The 16,841-nt window shown below is 50.2% G+C and overlaps 2 protein-coding genes across 2 annotated transcripts; both read left to right on the top strand.

The window, feature by feature from the left end:
• The first annotated feature begins 2,399 nt into the window (after positions 1-2,399).
• On the top strand, positions 2,400-11,159 carry RUNDC1 (RUN domain containing 1). Its single transcript, XM_030541149.1, has 5 exons — positions 2,400-2,735; positions 5,717-5,875; positions 6,167-6,365; positions 6,706-6,819; positions 7,798-11,159. The coding sequence occupies exons 1-5, from the start codon at positions 2,400-2,402 to the stop codon at positions 8,661-8,663; spliced, it is 1,674 nt and encodes a 557-aa protein (XP_030397009.1). The 3' UTR covers positions 8,664-11,159.
• A 799-nt stretch (positions 11,160-11,958) lies between these two features.
• Positions 11,959-16,695, top strand: RPL27 (ribosomal protein L27). The gene is made up of 5 exons (XM_030541172.1): positions 11,959-12,056; positions 12,496-12,578; positions 13,869-14,038; positions 14,858-14,968; positions 16,606-16,695. The coding sequence occupies exons 2-5, from the start codon at positions 12,498-12,500 to the stop codon at positions 16,652-16,654; spliced, it is 411 nt and encodes a 136-aa protein (XP_030397032.1). The 5' UTR covers positions 11,959-12,056; positions 12,496-12,497; the 3' UTR covers positions 16,655-16,695.
• Positions 16,696-16,841: the final 146 nt, after the last annotated feature.

Genomic DNA, 16,841 nt, shown 5'->3' with positions numbered 1-16,841 from the left:
GGATTATTTTGATTGCTCTCCATAACAACACCAGTTACAATAGCAAATTTCATCCCTGCAAGCTGGATAATTGTCATTTCATGATGTCCCCAACCTGACCTCTGTGGAGTGACTGCATTTGTGGGGGGAAAGTATGTGGCTCCCTGTTCCTTATAGGAACCCCCTGTTTCCCTACACTTGAACTCCACCAGCTTGGAAACCAGTTACCTTTGTTACCCTCTGCAGTGAGATTAGATGTGCACATAGTGGAGTGTGTTATGTGTCCTCTAGAGGCAGCTACAATTATATTTCTTAGCACAGGAAATCCCAACAGGACCACAGCACCCACAATCCATGCAAGAAGTTAGGTGAGTCTCTTGGTTTGAAGGGTGAAAATTAGAGCCCAGGGCACTGTTAGTTACAAGTCTCAAATGTTCTGTCTTTCCTTATTAATCATGAACTCCACATGTCTACATTATGGCACGTCAACCTTCCACACAGGGTTGACTGGGTGAGATTAGCCAGTCACACTGTGATCAGTCTCTGGCCTCCTTAATGAGCCTGAAAGGATGCTACAGAGTGACCTGAGTGTCTCACACTAGAAGCTAAGCACGCTGCTTTTGCAGTGCTCCCCAGGCCCTTCTAAGGGAGGGACGGGGGTCAGGCAGCCTTCGGCTGTACCCGTCGGTCTCGCGGCTTTGGCAGCAATTCGGCAGCAGGTACGCCGAAGGGGTGGGACCAGCAGATCACCCACAGAAATGCTGCCGAATCCGCGTGACCAGGGCGGACCTCCCGCAGAAACGCTGCCAAAGGCTGCCTGACTGCCATGCAGGGGCAGCTCCAGGCACCAGCACGCCAAGCGTGTGCCTGGGGTGGCAAGCCACGGGGGGCACTCTGCCAGTTGCTGGGAGGGTGGCAGGCAGGCTGCCTTTGGCGGCCTGCCTGTGGAGTGTCTGCTGGTTCCATGGCTTCAGTGGACCTCCCGCCGGCTGCTGTCGAATCCGTGGGACCAGGGACCTCCCACAGGCAAGCCACCGAAGGCAGCCTGCCTGTCCTGCTTGGGGCAGCAAAAAACATACTGCCGCCCCTGGATGGGGGAGGAGGGAGCCAACAAAGCCCCTGGCCTGAGGGGAGGGGTACAAGGGAGAGGTAGAATGGTGAAACTAGGTGAGGGGTGAAGAGGGGCAGAGGTCAGAATCAAGGGCACAAAGAGCCCCTGGCATGGGGGATGGTGGTGTAGGCTAGAGGGACATGGCTGGGGGACACACAGAGCTCCTGGCATATGTCAGGGACTCTAACCCCGACGGCAAAGTTCGTTGTCTGACTGCGAGAGAGACAGGCAACACCAGCAAGGTCCGATCAAAAGCTCTTTATTGACAAGTGCACGCATCAATAGAGAGCAGCTCGTCTCCTGAGAGAACCAGCCTGCCCTTTACATCTTAGTATAAGCCTATATAGACAGTTCCATCGCGTCATAAATTATTCACTGGAGCAACCCACCCCCTTCTTCTAACAACTAGAAACTAGACACCTTTAGTATACATGCATGCCTAAAGTTAGAAATGTAGGGAAGTTAAAAACAAACAACGAACAGAACCAGGAAGTGAAAACAAGGAGGCTGGAAAACTAGGGCTCTTATCAGTTTTTCAAAGAAGCTGTCTGAACACAGCACATCTGGTACTATGCCAGGAATGCAGCTTTTTTCTTATCTTACTTTTTCCCAGCGCTTGTAAGACATGCTGCTGCTTCTCACTCAGGGATTACTCACAAACCTCTGTTAGCCTGACTTTGGTCCGGTTGGCATACCTGGTTTTGTCTGCTATATCTTTATTTAGGCCTAACACATATGACAGAGGGGGGAATGGAGGGACACAGAGACGCTGGCAAGGGGAGGTAATGTGGTGGGGGTTGCCAGGAGTCCCTGCAATAGAGGGGTCTGGGACACAGACACACATGGAGCTTGTGGAGCAGAATGACCGGAGCCCCTGGTCTGTGCAATGGGCTCAGCCTGTGTCTGACCCTCTAGTATAATTAAGAACATCTTTCATCTCAAAGGACTTTATGAACCAAAGCACAAGGACCCAGAACTGCAGCTAGCTCTGGGGTGACACTCACAGGCGGCACGACTGGAATAGCAGCCGCCTCCCAGCGGGCACGTGGCGGGCCGGGCCCGGGGCAGGGGGAGCGGTGCGCTGGGGGCGCGCGGGGCATTGGCCCGGGGAGGGGGCGGGGCCAGGAGCACATGTCCCAACAGTAACCCGGGTAAGCCCCGCCCACACCACGGGCCCCGCCCATTTGAAATGTTCCAAGCGCCGCCCCGTTTCCCGGAAGCGGCGCTGCTTCGCCCCGCCCCCTGGGGGACCGGCGGCGCTTCCGGGAAGATGGCGGCGGAGCGGCCCCGCTAGCGGCGCCGCCGGGCCATGGAGGCGGAGGGCGGGGCGCTGGGCCCCGGGGAGCGCTGGGCCCCGGTGGGGGCGGTGGCGGAGGCGGAGGCGGACGAGGCGGAGGCCGGGGACCCGGGCGGGCCGGGCTCGCCGGGGGGCTCGCCCCGCTCGCTGCCGCGGCTCCGCGCCGAGCGCCGCCGCCTGCACGGGGCCCTGCTGGCGCTGGTCTCGCACTTCGCCCAGGTGCAGTTCCGGCTCCGCCAGGTGGCGCGGGCCGGGCCGGCCGAGCAGCAGCGGCTCCTGCGCGACCTCGAGGACTTCGCCTTCCGCGGCTGCCCGGCCGCGCTGGGGGACGGGCTCGGGGAGGCCCCGGTGAGTGCGGCCGGGCGGGCTGGGGCGGGGCTCGCTGGAGCCAGGGGGGGGCTCAGCTGGGCAGGGGCCGAGCAGGAGTTCACCCCCTCCCCCCGTCAGTTTACAACCAGGCTTTCGTGTTGTTCTTAAAGGCCTTTCCCTCCCCTGCCGTGTGTGACACCCCCACAAACTGCGGGGGGGCGTCCGACTGGCTGCGCACACAACACCAACCCAGTGCTTGAAGTGGCTCTGTCCTCGCACCTTCTTCCTCAGTTAGGCCTTCGCGATTTCTCTCTGAACAGATGTTCAGGCAGACATGGACCTCCAGGTGACTGGAGTTCCCTTAGATTAGAACAGCGACTGACTGACTGACTCTCTCTCCAGGGGGAGGATTTACAGCAGTGACACACACTTGTTCTCTACGCTGCAGGGGCATAGCTGTAGCTGTGCCTTTGTAGCAGAGATCCCCCCAGAAGGACTGATACCGATGGCCCTTCTCAGAGGAGAAAGATACAGGGGAGAATTCAGTAAAATTCAGAATCACTGTTTTCTGTCATGCTGCCTAGTGCTTCAGTCTTTCACTCTCTGCTTTATTGAGCATGTTATTCTCATGAGTCACGGATGCTAGGTACACCATTGTCACACCCTGCAGAAGTGGAATGGCACTGCTTGCAGTACATGATTTTCTGAATAAGGAACTGATTCAAGGTCAAAAGACCCAAAATCCAGGACTGATTTAATAAAATGGTTTAATCCAACCTGTGTACGTGGGGCTAGACTGTTAATGCCCATGCTCTGGACTGATCTGTCCTTGGGCTAAAGGGCTGTTTAGCTTAGGCACAACTATAGCTAGACTCAGCTACACAGAGTTTTCTTCAACTGGATGAGCAGCAAAGAATCCTGTGGCACCTTATAGACTAACAGACGTTTTGGAGCATGAGCTTTCGTGGGTGAATACCCACTTCCTCAGATGCATCTGAGGAAGTGGGTATTCACCCACGAAAGCTCATGCTCCAAAACGTCTGTTAGTCTATAAGGTGCCACAGGATTCTTTGCTGCTTTTACAGATCCAGACTAACACGGCTACCCTCTGATATTCAACTGGATGGTTTCCCAGTCTGGAGAGTCACTTACTATGAAAGTTCACATTTGAACTTCAGCCATGAAATGCCCAGTTAAAATGAGAAGGTACAAGTGTGTCCAGCAATAGCCATGTGAAGGAAGCTGAAGTGATACTGCACTTAGATCGCTGATGATGTTTGGTTTCTACACAGTATTAATACCTTACTGTAACCCGCATATTAGCCTCCTGCATTAGTTCCCTTTCCACTAACATCAGAACAGCGGAAGTTGACCTTCCTCATTTGATCTTACATCTGTACAGATAAATTGTATTTACTGTTCCCCACCCCTCTCTATCTTTTCCTCAAGCACAATGAACAAGGTGTATCATAGCTAATTATGCCTGGGCCTGCATTAGGGTGCTGGGTCTAGCCAAGGCCCCTGCTACCAGCTCATGAGGAAGCCCTGTGCAAGGGGCCCGCTCACACTGGAGAAGAAGGGGAGAGGGACAGGGAGGTTAACTGGGAATGTTGCTGCCTTTTTGCACATGGGAAATCTGGATGATTGCCATTTCCTTTTTTTTTTTTTTTAATGTTACTAAAACCTGCTTAGCAGCTATTACATCTCCAAAAACAGCAGGGCAGGGACTTTGAGCTACTCACAGAAGCAAAGATGCTTCATCTGTACCTTCATTGGTCAATCTGCTACTTTGCAATTAATCAGTTTTAAATAAGATGCTGTTAAAAGGCTTTCAGCCCCACTCCAGTCTCATACACCAAACCTATGTCCAGTGGCAATTTCCTGCCCATCTGCAGTTTTCAAATGCTCCAGTTTAACCTTGTGCCAGCAGTGGTGAGGACAGTGAGCAGAATGAATTCTGGCTCTTGGCTGAACTCTCTTGGTCTTTCTCATTCTGCCTGTAGGCATTAGTACTGCTTGCAGAGTCTAGATTGAAGTTAGGGCAGTTCTAACATTTGCTTGGGACATTTATTACCCTTGATTTTCATTCAGGAGCAGGGATGGGGTTTGTGGTCTTGGTACTTAATTGGCTTTGTGTGTAATTCAGAAGGATCCCAAACGTCTGTGAGATAATGAGGTTTTATTTAAATAAATAACATTTCAGCTACTTTATTTGGGGGGGAAAAACGCAAACCCAAATCTAATTTAGAATGTAATTGAATATTTCTGCTTTTTATTCTCATGCTTAATACCTGGAGGCCTTGGTAAGTGCCACTTTCAATATAAATCTACCTTTTGATTGAGAAATAATGGGTTGCATTTGTTTCACTGATGTACAATTTGAGTGCATTATCCAGAAAACCTATTCCTGAAATCCCCTTCAGGTTATACCAAGATAAAGTGCCATGCAGTTTGTGATAGTAATATGTTATAGGAAAGATCTGGGGGCTGAAACTGGGGGTAGCCTTCTGTGGTTGGCAAAGCACATGCACACCTAATGCCGCTGTATCCAAAAGCAATGCCCAGACCTCTTGTCTTTTTGGAGCCCAGCACTTACCATGAGAGAGCTAAAGAAGGATTTTGTGCGATGTTAGTGTATACAAGTGCACGGAGCCATGGTTCTTCTCTGCTTTGTAGGGCATGGCGTCAGGTTGCTGCTTCACTCTGAGATGTGTAAGAACTCCAGAAGTGGCTATGAGACATGATCATCGTCCGGCTGTTTACAGCAAAGTTCTCTACTTGCTGAGGTTTCTAGCTAGGGAGACTAGAGTAGGGGGCGCAAGATGCCTGCAGAAATGCTGCTTTTGTATAGTGGTGACTGGGCTAGAATTTCATCTCATTGAAAGCCTGCAGGTGAGGGTGAACAGAACTCACTAGTGACATGGCTGTAAGGTTAACTTCCAGACATCCCTGGTGTAACAATCCTATCTCCAGGGCTATCAGTGGAGTGTTCAATTTCTTTTCCAATAAACTCGTTTCAGGGTGGGCGGGAGAATCAGGAGCGAATCGAGGCCCGGAAGGAGAAGCAGCGAGAGCTAATCATGCAGCTCAAAACGCAGCTAGATGACTTGGAGACCTTCGCTTACCAGGAGGGCAGCTACGATTCACTGCCCCAGTCCATGGTCATGGAGAGACAGCGGGTAAGGCCTACGGATCCTCTGCCAGTGCCCTTTCTTAACACCAGCTAGTGCCTCTCTCAGAACACTAGCATGTGGCCAGTGCTGATTCAGGCAGCTGTAATACAACATCATAAGTCTGCATCCATGAATATAATCCATAGGGACTACTTCAGTTTACTGTTAGTGGATATAATAAAGTCCGGACTGGCTTCACCCCAAAATAACTAGTGGGTAAGTGAAAGCAGCATTCTGGCTCCACAGGTGGGAGGGCCACATGAGATCATGCCACTCATTATGGGTAATGTTCTGCAGGTGATTATAGAGGAGTTAATAAAGAAGCTGGATATGAACCTGAATGAGGATATTGCATCGCTGTCCCCCGAGGAGCTGCGGCAGCAGGTGGATGTGGCTGTTGCCCAGATTGTCAATCCTGCAAGAGTGAAGGAGCAGCTAGTGGAACAGCTGAAGACGCAAATACGGGACCTGGAGATGTTCATCAGCTTCATTCAGGGTCAGTGCTGGGTTTTGCTTAGACAGTCAGGAGAGCTGCTCGTTGGTACAGCAGGGACATCTTGGGTACAGCATGGCTTGAATTAGTGAGAGGAAGGGTGCAGACCTCAGTAGGGCAGAATCTGGGCATAGAGTAGCACAGACCTCTCCATGGCGAGGTGATAGTATGTGGAGAACCTGGGACACTGATGGGTGTGATGCTGAGAGGCAGAATGGTCACCCATGTGTAGAGGAATATGAGGCAATACTGACTTACAGTCTGTGATATGTAGCCTAAATCTTCCAGCTGACATAGGGATGCAAAATAACGAACTGTTGTCATTGTGGATTTCTCATTCTAGATGAAGTTGGAAGTCCCGGCCAGGTGGAAGATGGACATTGTGAATGTTCAGGCAGAAAGCATGGAAGTGGCCCCTATAAACCAAATGCCAGGCTGCCTCCAAGGAATAACAGAGGTGGGCAATTTACATGTATTTGGCTCTTGTTGGTTCTCCTTTTGTTGGCCAGCTGGCTTCCAAGCTGCAGGAACTGGTGTCCCATTACTTCCTAAATTCAGCGTTGCTTTTCCGCTGCTAGTGGTGATTTCCCTTTCCCTTTCATTGATCCAGACAATAAGCCAGAAACCTCATGTTTGAACTCTTACCTTTCCCTGTTGGCCAGTGTGATTGTACAGTGAATGTGCACCAACACATCACTGAGGGATAGGATCGCTCTTTAACTTGGAGCTCACAAATATGAGGAGCTTCTGATAATTATCTAGCATCAGACATAATGCAAACAAGGTACTGTGCAGTCTTTCCTGACATGCTGTACCTTTAGCAAAGCAGCTCAATCTTGGCCTTCACCACTCAAGCTTTTCTCATCCTGGACTCTTCATCAGCAGAAATCACTGACTGGTGGAGCTGTTGTTCCTTATAGATTACAATGAGACCACCCACTTAAGAGCTTGATTTGGTCCCAGGTTCTGAACTGAGCACGCCAGTTTATTCTATGAGACAACTAGTTCCTTGCCTATCAGCAACTTCCTTCCACAAAAGCTTCTGGCACCCTGTAATTATCCTTCTGATACTGGGATATCCACAAATCTGTGTCTGGAACACCCTCTCCCCTCACTAGAAATCTTAATTCTGTTTTGGTCACTTGTGCCTGCTAAAATAGCATCCATCATAGGATTCATTCGCTGCCACGTGATTTAAGGTGGATCAGGCAGTTTAAGAATGGGACACATGAATATCTGATGCCCCATTTTCCAGTTTGATTGAGTGCTGAGAAGCTGCCACTCTCTCTTGAGCAAAGCAGCATGAATCACCCAGCCAGCAGCACCAGAGCAAAAGCACCCCCTAGTAGAGTGGCTGATGAGCTCCCTGTATATAGGAACAAGCAGAGATAAATCTGATTCTCTAATGACAGCATTTCTCCTTTTCCCTAACCAGTGAACCCAGAGGATGCCAGAAAGATGCGAGAAACAGGCCTGCACCTTATGCGTCGCATGCTTGCTGTGTTGCAGATATTCGCTGTCAGTCAGTTTGGCTGTGCTACTGGTCAGATCCCCCGCACCCTCTGGCAGAAGGACCAGGCCAATAAGGACTATTCTCCCTTAATTAAGAAACTGGAACTGTCTGTAGACCAAGTGAGGCAGCTGGCACTGAAGTACCAGCACCAGGATCATGTGCTCAGCTACTCCAGCATGCAGGATGTCTCCTTAGGAGCGAGAGATGAGCTGACTTTGGCTGTGCGGAAGGAGCTGACCATTGCTATACGAGACCTGATGGCTCATGGGCTCTATGCCTCTTCTCAAGGGATGAGCTTGGTGTTGGCACCCATTGCATGCCTGATTCCTGCATTTACCTCGTCGCCACAGACCATGCACCCCTGGGAACTCTTTGTGAAGTATTACAACACCAAGAATGGCCGTGCCTTCGTGGAGTCCCCCGCGCGCAAACTCTCCCAGTCTTTTGCCCTTCCTGTGACGGGGGGCATCACTGTTACCCCCAAGCAGAGCCTGTTGACAGCTATTCACACTGTCCTCTCAGAACATGATCCATTCAAGCGCAGTGCAGACTCTGAACTGAAAGCCCTGGTGTGCATGGCATTAAATGAACAGCGTCTGGTCTCCTGGGTGAATCTGATCTGCAAATCTGGGGCTCTGATACAGTCTCATTATCAGCCCTGGAGCTACATGGCTAACACAGGCTTTGAGAGTGCACTCAACATTCTCAGCCGCCTGAGCAACTTAAAGTTCAGCCTTCCTGTTGACCTGGCTGTCCGGCAGCTGAAAAACATCAGAGATGCCTTTTGATGTGTCCTTTCCGGATCAGCCCCCTTGCCCCAGAAGGAATGCATTAACTTACTAGCTTAGAGGAGCAGCACTGTTTGTGACCAAACTTGTCCCCTTTGAAGCTGATTGTGGCTATTAGGGTAGCAATGTAGTGTCTTGACACTGGAAACCTCGCTTACAAGACTGCCTGGGAGGAAATGCTGCAGCTGTTGGGTTGTGCACTGCCTCACCCAGGCCTGTGCTAATGCAGCTAACAACAGAGCTGCTGCACCCCATCTGTTGGTGCCTTGCCACTATCGCATGCATTAGGCGTGAACCACGTCTGAAATGCAATAAAAAAGGGCCTGATTTTACAGCCAATGCATCAGAGCAGCTTTTGTGGAGTTCGGTGGAAGCGGTTCCTATGCTGTGGCTGCATGCTCAGCCCCCAAAATTTTTAGTCTGAAAGATGTCACTTGTGGCAGTTTGCTGTTTCACACAGGGCTGTGTGAGGCTTTTTGACAGATGTATCTTACTTCTGCTGCTTAGGCTTGATGTAACATGCCCAGTGGTGGAGTCAGACATCCCCTCCCCCACATTTATGTAGATTTTGAATGTACAGGAGGCCTGGGAACAATTTCTGCTCTGGTGCCTGTTGGTTTGTATCTTGGAGGATTAGTGGCCGCAAAGATCCAGACATTGACACATTCTTTGGACTATGTGGTGACACGTGACTGGATTGAGCATTCAGGTGCATTGTGTAAGAATCTCAGCTCCCTCTTGGAGCTTTGGTCAAAGCCCTGAACACCATCAGGCCAGGGTTTTGTTGCAGGTGCATTGGTTTCACAACTGTAAACAAATTTTCCCTTGTCCAGTTACTGTGTTTAAGTTGAGTTAATTATTAGCTCCTGTGCTGCAGGAACCATTGCTCATATGGCTCCTTGTAGAATTACATTGCAGTAGCTACAGATTTCTAATATTCCCAATGTAATTCCTAAAAGCACTTCTGTGGTCAGTATCTTTTGGCCAGCAACTTTCTACATCCAGTGTATTTGATTATTGTGTAATTGAGCATTTTCTGCTGGTCTGAGGGCAAAGCTTCCTGCACTGGTGACAGGTAGGTCTGCAGTCAAATCAGTCAGCGCTGTTGAAGTAGTAATCCACATGGCATTTAGGCTGCATGAGAAAAATCACTTCTGGCATCAAAAGAGAACTGAGGGTTTGAGTGGAATAGAGCTGAGGGGAGAGTGTGGTCTCCTTTGTACAGGCATCAGTGATGCCCTGAGTGGCAGGGAGTGGATTTATTTTGGAAACAGTAGTGCCAGGTTTCCCTTCAGCTTCCTGCAAAACAGCAACATCCAAGTCTCAGACACATGGGGGATGAGTTGGGAGTGACCACTCCAATTGTACATTTAGTAGCTAGAAATGGGGCTGTCATGGTTGGGGTTTTTTTGTACCACTGTTCATAGTAGCTGCCTTTGAAGCTTGAAAAGGAACGTTTCCTTACTGCCAGTTCCCCTCAGTTGCACGCACAGTTTGGTGCAATAGGGTTGTTGGTTTCATCTTATTTCTGTCTAAAAAGCATTGAAACTATTCTTTGGGGAAACATCTAGAATTTCATAGACTGACACCACAGATTTTGGCCATCGAGCACTGGGACCCATCTGCTGTCATTGAAGTCCATGACAAACTGCCACTAACTTCAGAGAGACCAGAATCTGTGTCTCCCCCACCTCTTAACTGTATTCCTAAAATTATTTGTGTGTTTGGAGCAGAGTGAAATGTATAGAACACTGTAAGGAGGGTGTTAGTTTCTTTGATGAAGACTTAGTGGTTAGTAACACATTCCTCCACATGTTTTTAATGCAGAAATAGTTTACTGAAATATAATGAAAACCAGCAGCAGTGACACTTACATATGTGGAAACTCTTTTCATGTTGTACCCTTCAGATATGAAACTGTTTATGTATTTTCAGAGGCTTGTCTAAGGGTGAAAAAGTCCAAGCTGATTTATTCAGATAAACTACTTGTCTTCCTGGACAACAAATTATAGAAATACTTATGACCAACCACATTAAGATTAGCTGGAGAGGCAAGATTTAATTCAAGAATAATTTCCATGGAACATTCCTCATTCTGGTTTGGCTATTTTTTGTCTGAAATCTGCACGCTTTTGTCAAATCTGTGGCAGTTACAAATAAGTTCACAGTTAAAGTGTTTGATTGCTGGAAAGGCTTTTCTGGAGCCCTAAATGGTTCCATAAAGCATCTTGTCTTTGGATTTTTCTAATTCTTCACTCCCTTTTGTATTTACAGTGCTGTGCTGGAGAAATGTGTTGTACCCTAATTGTTCAGATATCTGCTTTATTTCTGATGTTGATTTTGTTCTGATTTTAGGTCTCTGCATATGTGCAATAGGATGAATGTATTTATGTTGTGGAGAGTACAATATATATTACTGATAATAAGTCTAGTGGTTTGTGTATGTTGTATTATCTATTTGTACATTAATAGATAAACTGTTAATGCACCCTCTCATTCCTTCTAGACTTTGAATCTTCAGTTCATACCTACAGTCCTTACCTTTATAGCTTGTATGCTGCACCATATTTAGGAACAGAACTGAATAGGTTGGGAACTAAAAACTGGAGTCAATAAGGACACAAATGGGCACCACACGAGTCAGATGATGTCTTAATAGGAAAAACCAAAACTTCTGGATGATCAAGTGCAGCCATTTCATATATGCTCTGTGGGTGGCAAGGAAGAGGCTACCTTGGCCTTCAGGGCTGGATTTGAAAGGATTCTCAATTTTAAAATTTCCATGGCTATCTGGAATAATGCCTCCACGGACAAACGGAAAAAACATGGAGTGGGGAAAATACTTTTCCATTTTGTGCAGGTGGGGGGCAGGGAGGTGCACGTGAAATGTTGGTCTGTAAGGGTCCCTGGTTTGGTTCCCGGTGATGGTGGTTTACATGACCGCAGGGGGGAGATAAATACACTCAAAATCTCCTCCTTTTTGAGGGCAAGGCTCCAACCGGTGACCAAGGGCTGGGGGCAGCTGTGTAGCACCGCACATCCCTTTAAACGCACGGACATGTGCACGGGGGTGCGGAGCTGCCCCCTCCAGCCAGGGAGCCGAGCCGGTGCTCGGCGCTGTATCATCTGCACGGGGAGAGCAGGGCCGCTCTGGAGAGGAGCGCTGAGCTCCCGCTCTCCTAGGGCCAGGCCCGCCCCGGCCAGCGGCAGCCAAGGGAAGGGAAGGGACCTTGGGGCTCTTCCGCCCCGCTAACCCGCCCTCATCCTGCGCGTGCGCCGTGGCCTTGGGCGGGAGGAAGCGGAAGTCAGGTGACCGGAATCGCGGGGTGAAAGGTCGGCGGAGCGCTAGCTCCTTCCTTTTCCGGTTTGGGCGCCGTCAGAGCTGGAGTCTCGGTGAGTGCTGGGGGGGGGGGGTGATATCGGCCGCCATCCGCGGGCTGGAGGGGCTGGCGGGGGGCGCTTGGCGCGGGGGGCGGGCGCGGGGGCCGCTGCGTTCTCTGCCGGGGCGGGGCTGGCGCGGGGGATGTTCCGGGCCGGGGCGCAGGGGAGCCCCGTGGGGGCAGGATGCTGGCGGTCCCTGGGGCGAGGCGGGGCTGGCGCGGGGGATGTTCCGGGCGGGGCCCGGGCCGGGGCGCAGGGGAGCCCCGTGGGGGCAGGATGCTGGCGGTCCCTGGGGTGGTGGGGCGGGGCTGGCACGGGGGATGTTCCGGCCCGGGCCGGGGCGCAGGGGAGCCCCGTGGGGGCAGGATGCTGGCGGTCCCTGGGGCGGGGCAGGCCCATCCTGGGGTTCCTGGGCTGCCGCCTGGTTCCTAACGCCTGTTTCCCCCGGCAGAGATGGGGAAGTTCATGAAGCCCGGGAAGGTGGTGCTTGTCCTGGCTGGGCGCTACTCGGGGCGGAAAGCCGTCATCGTGAAGGTAAATCGCCTGCTGGGGGGCTTCACCCTGGGCCAGACGCTCCCCGTGCCCCGCCTGCAGGAACCAGGGGGTTGCAGCCCACTGCCCCCACCTTTCTGGGTGCTGTTGAAAAGCAGAGGGCTGCCAGCGTGGTGGGCTTCGCCTGGGATGTGCACCTACAGATCTGGGGGTTCACGAACTAAACATGGGTCACCCTAAGAGCCATAGGCTCTCACCACTCTCACAGTTGTCTGTGACATCTGCGTTCTAGCGAGAGGCCCTGTTCCGAACATGAGATTGGGGATTTATGGGTTCTAATCTTAGTTGTCACTTAATCCCTGTGTGGTTTAAATCAACCTCTGTGGGCCTTAGTTGCCATGTGTGTTCAGTGAGAGTTGTGAGGGTTACTTAACGTTTGCTGAGTGAGTCACAGAAAGGCCAGTGCACAAACATTTGTGCTGCACCAGGATATGAAGCATTGTCTAGTGGTTAGGCACTAATCGAGGATTTGGGAGACCCAGGGCCAATTTGCTGCTGTGTCGCATGCTTGCTTTTGGACCTTGGGCAAGTCGCTTACTGCCTCTGGGTGCAGCTGGTGGTGTGATTCTGCCTGAATTGCAGCCTATGCAGCTATGTCCACACTGTTATCTTCCGCACATTCGCTTGAGCAGAGCTGGCATGCGTCTGTCTGCCTGTGCTGGGAATCCAGCCCACCGGGAGCCATGAAGGGATAACCTCTGTGCCTCAGTTTCTCACCTGTAAATGGGCATAATAGCACTGCTATCTCACAGGAGAATTGTGAGGATAAATACGTTAAAGATTGTGAGGCAGTCGGATCTTACAGTGACAAGGGTTGGATAAGCACATAAGGTAATTAGACATCTGCTTTCTCTGTGTTACCTAGGAGCATCTGGAAACCTGTCATCCATATGCTGCTTGTCTGGCTGGGAGGAGGTGCCTAGAAATATTAACTCCTAGAGCTAGATAGTTTGAGGTTGTTGCGTATGTCTTGTATTCATGGGAGTTGCACACCTGCAGAAGAGACGCCTCTAACAATTCTGTGGAATACAGCGTGAGCATTCTGGGGGCTTCCCTTAGTGCTGCTTTTTGTGGCATGGGGCTTTAGATCTGCTCCCATAGCAGAGGATTTTCGTTTGGGTTCTGTGCACCCTGCCATTTGTCTTTCTCTCTCCAGTGCCTTAAACTCATTAGGCTATAGCAGGTTTTCTGTTCAAAAGGTAGAAGAATCTGTGGTGACCTCCCAGAATCCAGGTTTCTGTGCGTTGCTAATAGGTCTCCTGTGTGTTTCAGAACATTGATGATGGCACCTCAGACCGACCGTATAGCCACGCCCTGGTGGCTGGTATCGATCGGTACCCACGGAAGGTAACTGCTGCAATGGGAAAAAAGAAGATAGCGAAGAGATCCAAGATCAAATCTTTTGTGAAGGTTTATAACTACAACCATCTAATGCCCACCAGGTGAGCAGGCTCGGGGCTCACTGAGGTACAGCTATAATAGAACTAGTAAACTACTTTAGTTACCTTCAACATGGCAAAAGCAGATTTTCTCTTTGGTAAAGCCTAGAAACCTGCTTCTCTGAGATTTCCTCAGTTATGTCCTTATGCAGCTCAAGGGAATCGATTTGCAGGATGCTGACTTGGGTGGCCAGTGATAATTATCTTGGAGGATTCAAAAGTTGGGGTGGGACATTCATGATCTTCCCCATCCCTTTATCATCAGGATTCAGACTGGCACTCTCACTGTGGGAGAAGTCGGTTGGCAAATTCTGTTGTCCAGAAATGCATCTCTTGTGGCATTGGCCATTATTTAGGCCTTTCATATTTATTTATTTTTGGCTGGAGACACAAACTTCCTCCTGTAATCTCTGAAGAGGATTTGTAATAACGATATGGATCTCCTTGGTAAGGGACTTTGAGATCTACTGATGGACAGTGTAATAGAAAGAGCTGAGTATTGGGGATTCTAGCAGACCCAGCATTTCATGATACTGTCACTGACCTTCCCTTCCCCACTTCTATTGTGTGCTGCTGAGTGCACAGTGAGGGCAAAGCAAGGCTACTTGGCACCTCTCTCACCATCTACTGGCTCAGAGTGCTTGAGAACTCCTGGGTCATTATGGGTGCTGGCCTGAGTCTGTCTTTTAGGTGTGTTTTAACAGCCACCATTCTGTGGGCTGGCAGAAGTGTACTGTCTAGCCAGACTCAGGCTAGCTATCTAGCATCCGGGCATGTGGGTATAGCCCATCTTTGGGATGTTTGTCTGCTGTTCCCTCTCAGGTATTCTGTTGATATTCCTCTGGACAAAACCGTTGTCAATAAAGATGTGTTCAGGGACCCTGCACTGAAACGCAAGGCAAGGCGCGAAGCCAAGGTGAAATTTGAGGAAAGGTGAGTTGGAAACTTGTCTCCCTCCCCCAGCTGCTTGTTATTTTTTTTCACTCCTTTAATGAACTGTAGGAATCTGTTAATACTTTAGTTTCTGAGTCATTGAAACCTGCAACCAAGTCCCCCAGCTTGTTCTCGTTCTCAAGTGAAGTGTGTCCAGCCTGACAGCTGTTGGCTGGGAAACCCCAAGAAACACCAGGTTCATATAGCACTGATGTCCTAGCATGCTCCTGAACGGGGCTGTGCTGGCCCTGCAGTGACAGTAACTGAGGGTCTGGCTGCTTGAGGATGTTAAGATCCCTTGCATTAACTGTAAATTAACACCAGGCCTCATCCTAAATTAATATTTACATACTTCCCTCCTTGACATAAAGTTCTCCTACCTTTTCAGCTGGATATGTATAGTTTGTCACTTCCTGTCCTTCAGTGTGCACTCTTCCATCCCTAAGGAGGTTGCATTCTAGTGGGAGCAGGATTCTTGCAAAGCAATGTGTTGTGTTAACAAGGTTTAATACTGCACTTGCACAAGCACCTGTGAACATACTGCAGGGAACAACCTTGCTGTGGGGGAAGGGGGAGAGAAAGGGGAGGAGTAAGAACAGCTAGGGCCTTGAAGAGGCTGTTTCCTAATTTTGGTCTCCTGACATCCTGTTCCTTAGTTACCTGTTAGGTGCATGTCACTGGATTCCCTTCCCTAGGTACATGACTCCAGTGTGTCCAGGCTTGAGGCTGATTGATTTGCCTTCTCAGTGGCCTATTTCAGAGCCTGCCCTTCAAAGGAAGGAATTATGACTAGCATCCCCCTCAAGAGAAGCCAGCATCTGCGGAGGGAGTATTGGCTTCTACCGCCATCCTCACTGCCTTGGCTCCTGTGCTAGCAGCAGGCTTATGCTGCTGTATCCGTTCTGGCTCACCTCTGGCTTGGGGCTGTGCAGATGTCATGTTGACTTTGAAGTTGTGAAATACCTGCGACTGCCAAGAGTTTCTGCCCTTGTCCCCTGTCGTCTTGCTGACTATAAAGGGTTAAAGAGGAAATTGTAGGCCTCCTTTAACTCGGTTTGGGGCACAAATCTCCATGTTGCACTTAACCCAGCAGCCAGAGAAGCTAGTTCTGTCCAGGCAGATGCAGTTTTACGTTCTGGGGTTATTCCCCTCTGCTGAGGCCCTGGCCCAGGATTTGGTGCAGGGGGTGGCATTTTTCCTTTGCTTTCCTCCTTCCAAAGGCCTGTCATGCCTACTAGGAAGCTCGCCCCAGCTTCCTGTAGTGCTGCTGATGTGGCCACAGGAGTCCTGCACAGCAGTGAGGTGGCTCCCTTTTCACAAGGAGCTGAACTCCCTGCTTTCATGGTGCTCTCCAGCCAAGATGATGAGCTGGGCTCTCTGTTATGGGACCTGTGTGGCCAGGCTGACGTGCCACAGGGACAGATTCTCACTAGTGGGTTTAACCCAAGCGAATGAGGATGAAGAGTCCCACATGAGTTTTCTCCCTGAAGGTTTGGGGGAGGGAGGTGTTGGCTGCTCCAGAGCCCAGCTCAGGCTGGGCAGATGTGAGCTTCAGCAGGCCTGAAGCTTGGGCTGAGGCTCGTTCGGGACACTGGTGCCAAGTGCTCCCTAATGTGTGGTTTGTGCCTTTCTTTCAGATACAAGACTGGCAAGAATAAGTGGTTCTTCCAGAAGCTGCGATTCTAAACTTGTAACATGGCTGCATCAATAAATATGTATTAAAAACATTTTGTTCCCTGGTGCGAAGCATCTGGCTTTGCAGTGTAAACATCACTTGCTCTGTGCTTCGATTAGATGACTTGCAGGGGTAATTACAGTCCACGCCAGCCAGGAAGGGATTCATGGAGCATTAAATGGAATTAAATACGAACCG

Source organism: Gopherus evgoodei, chromosome 23 (assembly GCF_007399415.2).
Source record: "Gopherus evgoodei ecotype Sinaloan lineage chromosome 23, rGopEvg1_v1.p, whole genome shotgun sequence".
Classification (NCBI taxonomy): Eukaryota; Metazoa; Chordata; order Testudines; family Testudinidae; genus Gopherus; species Gopherus evgoodei.
The sequence above is the reverse complement of the archived record's forward strand: the minus strand, read 5'-3'. Positions and strand labels throughout refer to the sequence as shown.

Excerpts from the sequence above, each read along its gene's own strand:
- RUNDC1 (XM_030541149.1), top strand. The coding sequence starts at position 2,400 with ATGGAGGCGGAGGGCGGGGCGCTGGGCCCCGGGGAGCGCTGGGCCCCG. Across the intron at positions 2,736-5,716 it reads ACGGGCTCGGGGAGGCCCCG|GGTGGGCGGGAGAATCAGGA; the intron begins GTGAGTGCGGCC and ends AACTCGTTTCAG. Across the intron at positions 6,366-6,705 it reads GTTCATCAGCTTCATTCAGG|ATGAAGTTGGAAGTCCCGGC; the intron begins GTCAGTGCTGGG and ends TTCTCATTCTAG.
- RPL27 (XM_030541172.1), top strand. The coding sequence starts at position 12,498 with ATGGGGAAGTTCATGAAGCCCGGGAAGGTGGTGCTTGTCCTGGCTGGG. Across the intron at positions 12,579-13,868 it reads GGAAAGCCGTCATCGTGAAG|AACATTGATGATGGCACCTC; the intron begins GTAAATCGCCTG and ends TGTGTGTTTCAG. Across the intron at positions 14,969-16,605 it reads AAGGTGAAATTTGAGGAAAG|ATACAAGACTGGCAAGAATA; the intron begins GTGAGTTGGAAA and ends CCTTTCTTTCAG.